The 13,765-nt window shown below is 41.8% G+C and overlaps 1 protein-coding gene across 1 annotated transcript in view; it reads left to right on the top strand.

The window, feature by feature from the left end:
• Positions 1 to 4,713, top strand: part of ERICH3 (glutamate rich 3) — a 113,448-nt gene extending 108,735 nt beyond the window's left edge. Inside the window, exon 13 of the mRNA XM_036859410.1 lies at positions 2,369 to 4,713. Within this exon, the coding sequence (XP_036715305.1) occupies positions 2,369 to 4,713 (2,345 nt within the window). The remainder of the gene's footprint in view (positions 1 to 2,368) is intronic.
• The last annotated feature ends 9,052 nt before the right edge of the window (positions 4,714 to 13,765 follow it).

Raw genomic sequence — 13,765 nt, 5'->3', positions numbered from 1 at the left:
AATCTGTGTATCTTCTTTGGAGAAATGTCTATTTAGGTCTTCTGCCCATTTTTGGATTGGGTTGTTTGTTTTTTTGATATTGAGCTCCATGAGCTACTTGTAAATTTCAGAGATTAATCCTTTGTCAGTTTCTTCGTTTGCAAATATTTTCTCCCATTCTGAAGGCTGTCTTTTCATCTTGTTTATGCTTTCCTTTGCTGTGCAAAAGCTTTTAAGTTTCATTAGGTCCCATTTGTTTATTTTTGTTTTTATTTCCATCTCTCTAGGAGGTGGGTCATAAAGGATCTTGCTGTGATTTATGTCATAGAGTGTTCTGCCTATGTTTTCCTCTAAGAGTTTTATAGTGTCTGGCCTTACATTTAGGTCTTTAATCCATTTTGAGTTTATTTTTGTGTATGGTGTTAGGGAGTGTTCTAATTTCATTCTATTACATGTAGCTGTCCAGTTTTCCCAGCACCACTTATTGAAGAGGCTGTGTTTTCTCCATTGTATATTCTTGCCTCCTTTATCAAAGATAAGGTGACCATATGTGCGTGGGTTTATCTCTGGGCTTTCTATCTTATTGCATTGATCTATATTTCTGTTTTTGTGCCAGTACCATACTGTCTTGATTACTGTAGCTTTGTAGTATAGTCTGAAGTCAGGGAGCCTGATTCCTCTGACAACTGTTTAATATACTTTCATGCAGGAATTTGAATAACAACACATATACTACTAAAGGGACTTGACACATTGTTGTTACTCATGGTTTTCATTTGCTTTGAATCCAGTAATAATCTGTAACAAAATAAAACAAACTGTATTCTTTCAAGTGAATTGGCTCCATGTTCTCTGGGTGAGCATTTGGTTCTATATTTAGTAAATAACTGCTGTGGTATGCTGAGGACCCCCTATAAAAGTCAACACCATCCCCGCTGATAGACCTGAAGTTTCTATGTTACTCATTTGAATAAAGTTACCTTCCAAATACATTTTTAAGGGAAATGTAATATCTGCTGTCATTGTCTTATTTCAAAATGTTTTATTTTAATAGCTGGCAAGAGGCCAAGGGAAGGCAAAAGGGACAGCCAGGTGTGGTGTTAGGAGAGGAACTAGAGTTATAAGACATTCCCAGATGGGGTATCAGAATAGGGACAAAGTGAGTAAGATTAGGGCTTTAGGTTTCTGGGAGATTGTTGGTGATGGGGTGGGGGTGATATGGCTAGCCAAAAGGGCAAGCAAGAGAAAAAATGTGAGGAAGGCACACTTGCCTACTTTATAAATTTATATAATTTGGAGGTTGACACCCTGGTTTTATAACTTATTTTACAGCACCTAGTCCAGTGTGTTTTACAAATGAAAAAGATTAGATTGATAGAAAGCATTGAGATGACCATTTTAGAAGTTATCTCCTTAAGTATTATTCTGCAGTTGGAAAATTTAAATGCTTTGGGTATTTGGCCTGAAATGCCTTTATTTAGTTTGCATGGATCATTGCAACAGAAATACATGTAGTTGCTAAATAATAAGAAATCTATTTGAAGCCTTCTAAGAAACATATTGAACTTGTATTTATTGAAGTATAAAAGCTAGAACACCCAGATTTGCAGGAAATTATGGATGAGAACTTATGAAATACTTCAAGTAGGTTATTTATGTTGAAAATTGTCCCAGACTACAAAGTCTGGTCTTGCTCTGTGATCCTGTTTTGCCAAAGGCAAATCAGTTTCTGAATGTAGATGGGAGGTATTCTGACCTATAATACAAATTTGTGTCTTTAGTAAAAAGTCTTACCTTGAACTACAAAGTTATTTGATGACTATATCTAGATATAGTAGCTTTAATGGGAGTAATGTATGGGATAATGATCAGTTCACACTGTATTATGATTCTGTTGCTAAATGCCCATATGAGTACAAGAAACATATGCTAACAGGCATATTATGGTGCTATAGGGAACAATGATTCTTAAGACTAAGTCCTCACTATTTTCCTTGTTGCATAATTTTTTTCTGCAAGTCCTAATATTTCAAATGAAAGTGGGATATGTGTGTGTGTGTGCGTGTGACAGAGAGAGAAAGAGAGAGATTTTATTATTTTAAGACATGGACTTTTTGTTTGTTTTCAACATTTCTGATGTTCAATTTTCCTTTAATACCAATGTGCTCATTAAATTTGATACCATTTCTTTTCATCACGAAAAGCCATTGTTAAATCATGGTACATGTTATAGTCAATGGCATCCTAGAACCAAGAAAATGTTGTATAGATAATATAAGTAGCCCCTTGATATTATATATAGACATCTTTTATATATCTAAGAGTTTTTGTAATATCTCCTCCCTGCACTTTGATTAAAGTAACCTTGATTTCTAACCTTATTTTATAGCACCGAACAGGAATTTAGTGGTGGAGGAAAGGGCAGCACTCAGCTCAAACAAGGAATCCAAGCAAGTTGCATCAGAAGAGCATACACTGGAGAAGAAAGACGCAGTGGAGGAAGATGAAGGTCCCCAACACAGGGATGCTGACACAGAAGAAAAAGGGGATGCAGCGCCGTGGGGAAAAGCAGGGGTTCATGAGGTTCCCTTGGGGCAGTGGAAGCCAACAGTAGAGCAGCCGGCATTAGTAGGACAGTTTACAGAGGAAAGTAATATCCCTCAGGGCGTAGTAGGTGGGGCAGAGGCAGAAGCAGAAGGGGATAGAAGGCCACAAAAAGAGGGGTTAGACCCCAGAGGACGAGAGGCAGCAAGAGATTCTGGAGGTCTGAGTGAAGGCGAGGCTTTCGAGGAGCAGGCCTTGAAGCAGACGGTGCTGGAGACGGACACGGCAGCTTCCGACGGGGAGCAGGGTGAGGGGAAGGCCGTGCTTACAAGCCAGGCAGCAGCCGTGAAGTCACAGAGCGCTCAGGAGGCAGCGGCCCTGAGAGAGGCGGCGAGGCCAGAGGAGGGAGAGCCTGAGGGAGCGGCTGTGAGCGGGGCCGGGTCTGCACAGCCAGGTGTGGGGGACAGTGAGGGGGAAGCGTCCACAGACCTAGAGGACGTGGGACCCGGAGAAGACGCTACATCCGAGAGAGAGGAGGGTTTAGAAGAGGCCATACTGCGGGGAGAGGAGCCAGCCAGGGAGAGGGGGGCAGTTCTGGGAAGGGAAACGCCCTTGAGCTCCTCGACTTCTGTGAAGGCCCAGGCAACTCGCACGGGGGTGTTGGAGGACAGCCTCGAGGGACTTCGTAAGGACCCTGTGGAAAGGGAGGGGGCTGAGATGGAGGCAGAGCGTAAGACGGAAGATGAGAGGAAAGAAGTGTCACCTGAGGAATTAGATGCAGCGCCCGAGAGAAGGACAGCTGAGAGGCCGAAGCCACCTCTGGGGGAAACCGAATCCGAGAGGGAAGCGGTGACAAGGACAAAGGCGCTTCAGGATGAAGACACTTTAGAAGAAGAGCAAAAGTTGCAAGAGGAAGAGGGGGAACCCATGAAGGAAGTAAGACCCGAGGAAGAGACACAAGCCCCCCAAAATGACACGGAGCGTGATACTGAGGCTGAAGCAGCCATGAGGGCGTCTGAACTGACTGGCGACGCAGGGCCGCGAGGGGAGGCTCCACTGAGAGAGCGAGAGGAGACCATGTCTGAAGCATGCCCTGAATTTGAAGAGTCCCTGGAAGACACAACGGTTTGGGGGAAAGAAGGAGGAGGAAGACTGAGAGAAGCTGGAGACACAGGGCCCAGAGGCAGAGCAGAGCTGCTCGTCGGGGAGAACGTGGCCCCCGCAGGGCAGGACGGGGGCCCGAGCCCTGCAGGAGGCGGGGTGTCAGGAGCTCCCGAAAGCGAGCCCTCGGGGAAGGCGCAGACACCCGGGGCTGCCGGCGAGGCCCGGGAGTGCGCAGCCAAAGATCAGGCCAGCCTGATGGGCTGGGAGGGGAGGGATAAAGAAGGGCCTTTACAGGCGCCACAGGGAGTGGCTGTCCCAGCCATGATCCAAGAAGATGCTCCCGAGGGAGACTGCACCGTGGCAGGAAAGTTGAGTGAAGAAGTGATGGATGAGGACCCAGAGGAGGCGGCGGAGGAAGAGTGCACTCTGGGGGTAGGGCTGATGAAGAGCGGGGCCACCGAGGGGGACGGGGGCTTGCGGGCCGTGGCTGCAGCTGGGGAAGATGGCCACCAAGGAGGAGGCGCGGCCGGACCAGCCGCAGAGCGGGAGGCGTCGGCAGGTTCAAAGCCAGCTGCGGGGCAAACAGAAGCACGTGAAGCCCCCTCCTTTTCAGATGTGGCTGAGGAGGAAAGCTGGCACAGAGTGGGTGAGACACTAGGAGAAACGGCAGCTGCAGAGAAGGTGGCGGTCGAGGAAAGAGCGCTGAGCGGGGAGGAGGCGACAGTGACTTGGGAGACGGAGGCTGCGGTCGAGGCTCCAGGGGAACCTTCTGACCTGGAAGGGAGGGCCCCACTGCCAGGGCCGGCTCGGGAGGGAGGGGAAGCTAAACCCACACAGGAGGCGGAGTCCGTGGGAGAGGAGGCAGGGACGCGGAGCCCTGAGGAGGGGCAGGAGTCGGGGGCAGCTGAAGAATTCAGATTGGGATTATCCCAAGAGAGCGGGTCAGAGCCCAGGAGAGAGAGTGCACGGGACGCAGGAACACTCCCTGGAAAGCCCGATTGCACTGGGACCCAAGAGAAGCAAGAGCATGCAGTGCACAGAGGAAGTGAAGACCCAGATGTTTCGCTGAACCACAGGAAGGCCTGAGAGCCTTCGCGGCTGATGGTGAGTTTAAGCCTGACCTGTCTGCAGGATTAAACAGATTCCCCCACCTGGGGTCTCCTCCCCTTTGGGTTGGCTCATGCCTTTCTCAGTGTCTGCACACACACACGCTTCAAGTCTGGGCTGCTGAGCCCCAAGCCCATCAGGACGGGGGGCTGGGTGAGACGGACAGGGTGGCCAAAGCCACACAGGGACCAGTCTCTATTCCCTTTGCAGCTCTAAGTCACAGCCCCTGTCTTTGCAAGCACAGCTCTCTGAAGCAGTGAGATCCTCCTTGCCTCCCTTACAGGGCCCCAGAGATGGGTACAGAGGAGAGCGTGTGCCACAGGGACAGGTCACAGGAGGAAAGGCTTAAACTCTATTCCAGAATTAATTTCCCTTTGTGATTGTCAGCCTTTAAATGGGCTCTATGTCTCCATTCTGCACTTTTGTGAAGTTTAATAAATATATATAGCATATATCTGTAACATATGTTAAAATATTTAAAACGTGTTAAAAAATATATATAGATGTAAAATATTGAAGATTGTAACTAAAGACCAAAATTATTTCCAACATTTCCTCGTGTTCCTGCTATTTCCTTGATGCCCTCGTATCCTTAGCGCCTGGTTGCTACTATCCTGAGTGACTATATTCAGAGTCCTATCCTTTTTATTATTTTTCAGGATATTTTCAAGACGTCTTCTGGAAGACTTAGGGCAGAGGAGAAGGATCACCTGAGCATCTCACCAGGACTTTAGATTTTTTTTTTTTAACATCTTTATTGGCATATAATTGCTTTACAATGGTGTTTTAGTTTCTGCTGTATAACAAAGTGAATCAGCTAATGAGGACTTTAGATTTTATCTTTTTTTGTTTTTTTAAATCCCTGTGCTTGTCTGAGCAGTTCCCAGTCGGCCAATGCTGGTCTGTAGCACCTCAAGTACCTTGAGAAGAGCTGCTGAAACGCTCCCTAGGGTGCCGGTTCCTAATGGAGGACTGGGAGGCTGATACCTAAGTCTACATAGTTAACATGTCTACATTCAAATCAAATTGATAGTTTTCAAATGTTTGACTTTTACCAAAGATTACCTGAAAGTCCCAGTCCTGATATCTGGGGTTTGTTTAAATTCCTTTTAATTTATAATCACATATTAGTCCCAGGTTCATACATGAGCGTTTTATTTACAATCTGTGGCTTTGCCTGTGAAAATGAGCTCTAAATGTCCTTCCCAGTATACTCAGTGCTAAAGATTGCTCCAGACCTGTAAGTCCTTCCAGAAAAGGATTCCATGGCATGTCTATTCACTTACACTTAGAAATAATCATGCTTTCTATTTATGCCAGATGAGTAATTTTAAGTGTAAATCTTGTTTCAAATTGCCCTTTGTTTTTGCGTGTTTCCGTAGTCTTGCTTTCTGAGGTAGACAGGTAAATGCTTGTGGCATTTCATTCCTGGGGGCCTTATTTATAGGGCCACTCAATTTAAATCAATGTAGTAAATAATTTAGCTGCGTAAAATGAGTAACAATCATTATAGCAGGTAAACATTGCACATCAGTCCATACACCAACATTCTAGACTCTAGACTCTGGCTGGTGTCATTCAATGGAAAAGAAACTTGGATTAAATTAGCATACTGCTCACCTTCCAAAGTTCTGTTATTTCAAACCTCTGAACTAACCCTGCAGTGCATTGCAAATCCATGGTCACAACTTCTTTCTAAATTACCCCTGCCCCCATATCACTAGGAATAGTTGTGTATCAGTGTGCCCCTTGGGGATTTTGATTTCCTTGTGATATCTTTCTTTGTTCATATGCCAGTGCCCCAAAGGGCACATGTTTGGCCATCTTTTCATTATGTGAGGAGGTGAAAGAAAATGTCCTAAAGCAGTGATTCTCTAGTTATGCTACACATTAGACTTTCATGGGGCACTTTCATGAATGATTCAATCCCTGACCCTACCCCAGAGATTCAGATCGAATTAGTTTTAGATGGGTGTAGGCATCAGTGTTTTGTTTTGTTTTGTTTTTTAATTCTTCAGTTGGTTTTACAATGTAGGCAAAATTGAGAACTGCTGCCCTAATCATTATACAATCCATACTGGCTGCCCTGTGTCCCTAAGGACCAGGCATATTATCTTTTTTTTTTTTTTTATCTTTATAGATGTGTTTCATTTTAATAAAGGAGTCATTCAGTGATCAAAGGTATAATGGACCAGTGGTTCTCACAACGTGGTCCCTTGATCAGGATATCAGCATCACCCAGAACTGTTCCAAATACAAATTCCTGCCTTCATCTCATACCCATTAAATTGGAGACTCAGTGGGTGAGGCAGAGCCATTGGTGTGCTAATAAGCCCTCTGGGTAATTCTGATGTACCCTCTAGTCTGAAAACTGCTGTCACGGACTATTGATTGTTTTGAGGATTGGTCTCAGTTGGAAAATGGATTGCAGAAGCATTGTGTACTTTGTCTCTCTTTCTGTCTCTCTTTTACCATCTGTCTCTCTTCTCTTTTTCTTTTTTCTCTAGGCAATGGTACTCACTCTAAAAGTGATGACCTCAACTTTAAACTCATTTTTATTGGGAATGTAATGATATATATGTGAAGTCCTTCAGCCCCACCCCCTACTGAGGACGAGCATCTCTCATGGCACATCATAGATCTCCATTGTCTTACATTTTATGAGTGGATTTCATCTACATTATATCCAATTTCATTTATTACTGAGCTGTATTACTGTGGCGTTCTACAGTATTTTTTCGCTGCTCTCAACCTCATTGCTACAGAGCACTTTGAATACATAGCACCTTATGGAAAGATTGTAAACTTGTTAATTCCATTGAAGAATGAGTTTTGTACAATGTGCTAAATGGAAATTGAATTGGATTATTTTTATATTTAACACATTCCATCAAAACATTCTGTAAAATTATACTACAGTCTGCACGTGGGTTTAACTGTGAAATTCAGTGTTGTGATAGTTCGATGAAGTGAATTCTTTCTCTGCAAATACTATATTGATAAAATTATTTTATGTTCGACTGAACTGATTATTTATCCTAGTTTCGTTATTAAAAGCATAAATAAACCATATGTTTACAGATAAGACATGAATGGTCCTTTATAAATAAGACTAGACTTTTAAAATCTTCTTTGTCCTTTCCTTACAAAATTTAAACTCCATAGAGCAGAGCAGAGAGAATTATTTTCATTGGGCTGTATTTTTTGAATATATGTGTTTATATTGACTGCGTTCATATATGTCTTTTCACATACATGGAATAATATCAGAGAGGAAAATTGTTATCATTATTTCATAGATAAGTAAATAGAAGCTCAGTTAAGTGGCTTGTCTAAAATTATGGTCAATCTCATGTCTTCTCACTCCAAACTCTGACTTTTTTTTATCACATACACTTCCTTCTAGGAAGAGGAATATTAAATAGATACTAAGATGCTAAATGTGAATCTCTACATATTTTTGTTTACTTGTAGAAGTAAAAATCAAATCTCATGCATGTATCTTTTATTGATAAGAAAAGGATTATAGTTCCAGTCATTATTGATCAAAGAATATGATAGATTATTTAAATAATTCAAGAGAGGAATAGACAACCAAAGTAAAGATAGGCAGAATGAGGTTATTTGAATTTCTTGAGTTAAGCCTTTCCTATGGCTTTGTAAAGTCTTGTGTTGTAAATATAAATTACAGTTGAGTAGTTTAAAACTTCTAAGATCAATAATTTTGCCACAATGACTGCCAATGGAAATCATTATTTGAGAAAAGAAAAGAAGGCTGTAAAAAAGATGCATCTAGCGTGTGAAGTATTCCAACAGCTTCAAGGACTGTGGCCCTTGAGAGGCCACTTCTGACCTGGGGTAATATTTTCTTCTAGTCTCCTATACCACCTGTGTCATTTGAAAGATATTCCCAGTTGTCGTGGCCAGCGGCAAGAGGTACAAAGAACAGGGAAATAAATACAGCTGGAATTCTTTAAAAGTTGCTGTCAAACTTACCCTTTTTTTCCCCCTTTATTATGTTTTCTCCTTCCCTCTAATATCATGCCCTGTGACAGGAAAACTATGCTCTTTAAAATAACAGAAAACATAAACTCTACGATAAAATGCTGGATGTTTGAGAATGCACATTCCCTTTGAAATTCCTATCAGAAGTCTCAGACTGTTTAATAATCTTTGCAACCTTATAATATTTTGGAGTGATGCAAACCCCATTTTTTACTAGGGAAAATGAGGTACACAGAGATACCTGAAATAGATAAGCTGATACCAAAGAATATATAAGAACTAGCTCTTTGTCTCCTTTGTCAAATGTTTCCTGGTCCTATTAAATATCTGCTTATGATTAAAGGGCATAGGAAGGACAAAATTATAGGAGAAATCTCGCACTTGTTCAGGAGCTTGGTACTAATGTGACACAGAGACCCTCAAGCTGGTGTGGGTGTACCTCTGAGGGGAGATGAAGATTTTCAAGGGATCCACTGCTAAGGCTACTTTGTAGACGTCAACCTCCATATGTATTTTTGTCATAAAATGGACCTGTCTGAGAGCTAGCCTGCAGTCAAGGCTAATCTCCCTTTTGCCAATCTCCCATTCTCTCTTCATAATAGAGACCAACTCTTCATCCGTTTACCAATTTTACTATGTTGTCTCTGGGATGACACAAATGACAAAGGAATGATTTGAAATATGGGGCAGATATTGAGAAAGGTCATTACCTTAATGGCTGGTTAATAAATCCTTCTGCAAGTCAAGTGATTTTCAAATCTTTGTTTTCAAGAACATTAAATTAGGACCTAATTGACTTGTCAGCTGATAAGCCACTTAAATCATTTTTGGTATTTCATCAGCCCGTGATTTTTGCAGAACATACAGTCAAAACTACTGAAGATAGTATATATTTCAGGTTTTGCAGGACATACAGTCAAAACTACTCAATCCTGACATTTCAGGGCAAAAGCAGCCATAGACAATACTTAAACAAATGGGTGTGTAAACTTTATTTACAAAGGAAGGTGGACTGCCAAATTTTGCCCAAGGACTGTAGTTTGCTAACCTGTGCTTTTGAAAAGCAATCAGCTTCCATAATTATGCAGACTAATCCTCACCTGCAACTCCCCAATCCCCACCATTTCATATGCCACAGAAATTTCAGTTTTCAAAAATGTGCCTTAGTCACAAAAGTTTGGAAACAACTGGCACAAAGGAACTAATTGCCCTTTCACTCCTCGGTGGAATAAGAATGATTTATTACAATCTTCCTCTCTTTTTAAGACTATTATTAAAAAGCTTCACTTTAGCCAGGTTTTCAATCTCTCCTTCCACACCGTTACCATCTTCTCTAGTCCATCTGTTAGAATGCAAGTGTGAGATGTTGTGAGGAAGGGAAAAGGAACTGTAGAGTTGTGACAATTACATTTCCTGTAACACAGGCTTACTTGTTGTGCAATAGAATGTCAGCCCCATGAGAGAAGAGACATGGTCTGCTCTGGTCCATGTTCAATTCCCTGTGTCAAGAGCAGTGGCTGCACATGGCACACACTCAATAAATATCTGGTAAAAGGATGACTAACAGCTAAAATGCAGAGGTAATGCTGTTACACGTTCTGGAAATTTTTAAGCCTAAATTTAATTGATGTTGATAGGATGCAGGAAGTATCTGAATTTGTGGACTGGAGAGAAAATGGTCATTATTTTCATAAAACATTAGAGGTAATAGGGACCCTGGAGATCAAAAGTTCCACGAGCACCTCTGTACGTATCAGATTGAGGAAGCAGAGACCCAGCGGGTCTGAGGAATAGGCTACACACTGGTGAGGGACAAAGCAGGATTGCAACTCCTATCTTTAGTCTAGAGCTTATTTCACTTCACAATACTGCTCCTCATTAGTCAGATTTTCTTGTTAGAGGTAAAGAATCCCAATTTCTAATCAAATTCACTCTCTAAAACTTGATGGTTTTTCAGTTTTGTTTTTTAGAACAGCTAATTTTGTTCTTGCTTTGCAAATGCTGAAATACAAGTTTTCAAATGCGGCTTAAGTGAAATATTTTGGTCGTCTGAATTACAGATGTCCTGAGGTTTGTCATTGCCTGTTTATAATCCCCACTGAGAATGCAAAAATTTATGGTTAGAGACAGCAGAAGCACCACATACTAGTTATTTTATGCATACATGGGCGCATGCGTGTGCACACACACATCTGCCATTGATTAATTTAAAGAAAAGAAAATCTTTGAGAATGAATGGAAACTCTCCCCACTGAACGAATCATAATGTTAGTGGCTCCCTACTAAGCACAGAACTCTCCAGTAGAATTCAACAAATTACAAACCTATCTAAGCATAAACAAATCGGCTTAACAAACTCAAATCTGAATCACTGGTTCTCAAATTTGGCTGCACCTTAGAATTCCCCGGAGATTTTTTTTAATCTCTGGGGGTGAGGTTTGGGCCACAGGACTTAAAAAAATCTCCCCAGGTGATTACTATTGGGAGCCAAGGCTTTTCTCCACAGATCTCAATTCTGAATAACTACTGAGATTAAAAGGTAGATGTTAATGTGATTTCAGAAGCCTAATTTAAATCGGTATAATACAGCTTAACACATTATGCTTTTACTATCTTATTCATTTTATTCTTTTACTCTTTTATTTCTTTACTCATTAAGCCTCACAATGCAATGAGGAAGGTACTATTAGCCCCATTTTATAGGTGATGAAACGGAGACACAAAAAGAAGTAACATATTCAAGTTGTAAAGCTAGGAAGTGTCACAGATGGGGTTTAACCCAGAAAAAAAATGGCTCCATCTGGAGCAGGAGTTCTCAAAGTTTAGCTTTGAATTAGAATCACCTGGAGGGCCTTTTAAATTCGAATGTGCTGGGTCCCACTCCTAGAATTTCCAATTAATTAGGGCTGTACGGCACCCGAGAATCTGCATTTCTAACAAATCCCGACATGCTGCCGATGTTGTTGAGCCAGGGACCAGACCTTGAGAAGCTAGAGTTCAAACTGTGTTTTAAAAAGGCCACCAGGTGACACTGATGCACGCTGAGCTGTGAGAACCAGCGTTCTCAAATGTTCTCAGCCTGGGCTGCACATTAGAACTTACTGGGAGGTTTTGAAAAATCCTGACGTCCAGGCTGCACACAGACCATTAGAATCTCTGGGCGTAGGACTGGGTACCAGTCTCTTTGAAAGCTCCCCGTGCAGCTGGGGTAGAGAACCACTGCTTTAGAGTCTACTCTCTTAGCCAGAACTTTGAATCCTGCCCTTCACACCACAAAGATGAGGGCTTCCAACACACAGTACCACTACAATTGCAAGGATAATGCTGGAATCATCTTCTGTTGCCCAAGAGGCTGTATTTGAGTCATACCCTATTAGACTACAATAAATATCCTTCTCTTCGCTGCTGAGGCCTCTTCTAGAGGGGATTGCTTCTCAATGGCAATTAGATTCTGTTGTTTTCAAATCTTAATCTCCATTTGCAAACTGTAAGATCTGTGAAGCTGAGTCTCAGTAGATTTGTGGCTGATTAGCCTCTGGACAGCCATGGAGAGCTGAGCGCCACTTCTCAGTAGAAGAACTTGTGCTCCTGGCAATTCCTAGCCCATGTGTCTCCTAAGGCTCAGTGCACTTTCCAATCCTTGAAAAGGATTGTGTACCCTGAGCCACCCAAGTCAAGGGGTTGCCTCTCAACTGAGTGCCTCTAACCAGTGTGATAAATAGCTCCACACCTGTCCAGTCCACACCTGGCAAACAGGTGCCTCAGTTGATCCTAAGGGGTTGGGGAAGGGCTAAATCACAGATTATATTCACTTTGCCTCTCAACAGTTATGTCCAGGGAAAATCAGAGTAGAATGAACAAGAACGATTTGAAGAGAACCAACAAAGAGAAAAATAAATTAGATAAGGATAGCCTTGAGGGAAAGAGACAGAAAGGGACAGAGGTAGTCTCCATTCTACCTGTTGGTATATAATAGTGTTTTCCGCTTATAGGTTACTATCACACGTACCTTGCATTGTTCTCATGAAGTAGAATCTAGTGGCAAACAGAAGAAGATAGGGCAGGTACAGTTGGCCCTCTGTAGCCCACTGTACCTGCCCTATCTTCTGTTCCGCATCTGCAGATTCAACCAATGGCAGATCGAAAATATTTTTTAAAAAATTCCAGAAAGTTTCAAAAATCAAAACTTGAATTTGCCGTGTACTGGAAACTGTTTACATAGCATTTACATTTTATTTACAATTATTTACATAGCATTTACATTGTATTAGGTAATATAAGTAATCTAGAGATGATTTAAAGCATACAGGAGGATGTGCATAGATTATATTCAAACACTACACCATTTTATATAAGAGACTTCAGCATCCTTGGATTTTGGTATCCATGGGGGGATCCTGGAACCAATGCCCCTTGGATACTAAGGGATGACTGTATTTTTTTAAATTGAGCTAACAATTATTTATAATATTATATAAGTTTTATGTGTATAATGTAAACAAAAAGAACAAAGAGTGTTGCTCATCATCCCAATATGCAAAGGTTAAGTCACAATCCATTGCAGTCACCCACTGACAGAGCACCCTAAGAAGAATTCATCTAGATAGTTAAGATGCATATCTGAGGAAGAATTTCAGTGACCCTAGATTCTCGCATCTTCCCATACATAGAAAAGCACTAAAATTATTAACTTGAGATTAACTGTTGTTTATGATTAGCAGTGAACTGTTACCAAGATGTATGCTTGACTATACATATTTCCCAGCCAAAAAATTTATATATATCCTGGCTCCACCCCTACCTCTTCAGGTTAAACTGAGAGGCTGTTTCCCAGGTTATAGTCCTTAGTAAGTTCCCCAAATAAAACTTAACTAATAACTTTTATGTTGTGCATTTTTCTTTAAGCTGATACCATTATATTTCTGCTTCTGTATACCCTACAATGTGCTCACCACCAAAAGTTTATTTTCCATCCATCACCATACAGTTGATCCCCTTTACCCACTCTCTGCCCCCCTCACCCTTT

This window comes from Balaenoptera musculus, chromosome 1 (assembly GCF_009873245.2).
Source record: "Balaenoptera musculus isolate JJ_BM4_2016_0621 chromosome 1, mBalMus1.pri.v3, whole genome shotgun sequence".
Classification (NCBI taxonomy): domain Eukaryota; kingdom Metazoa; phylum Chordata; class Mammalia; order Artiodactyla; family Balaenopteridae; genus Balaenoptera; species Balaenoptera musculus.
The sequence above is the reverse complement of the archived record's forward strand: the minus strand, read 5'-3'. Positions and strand labels throughout refer to the sequence as shown.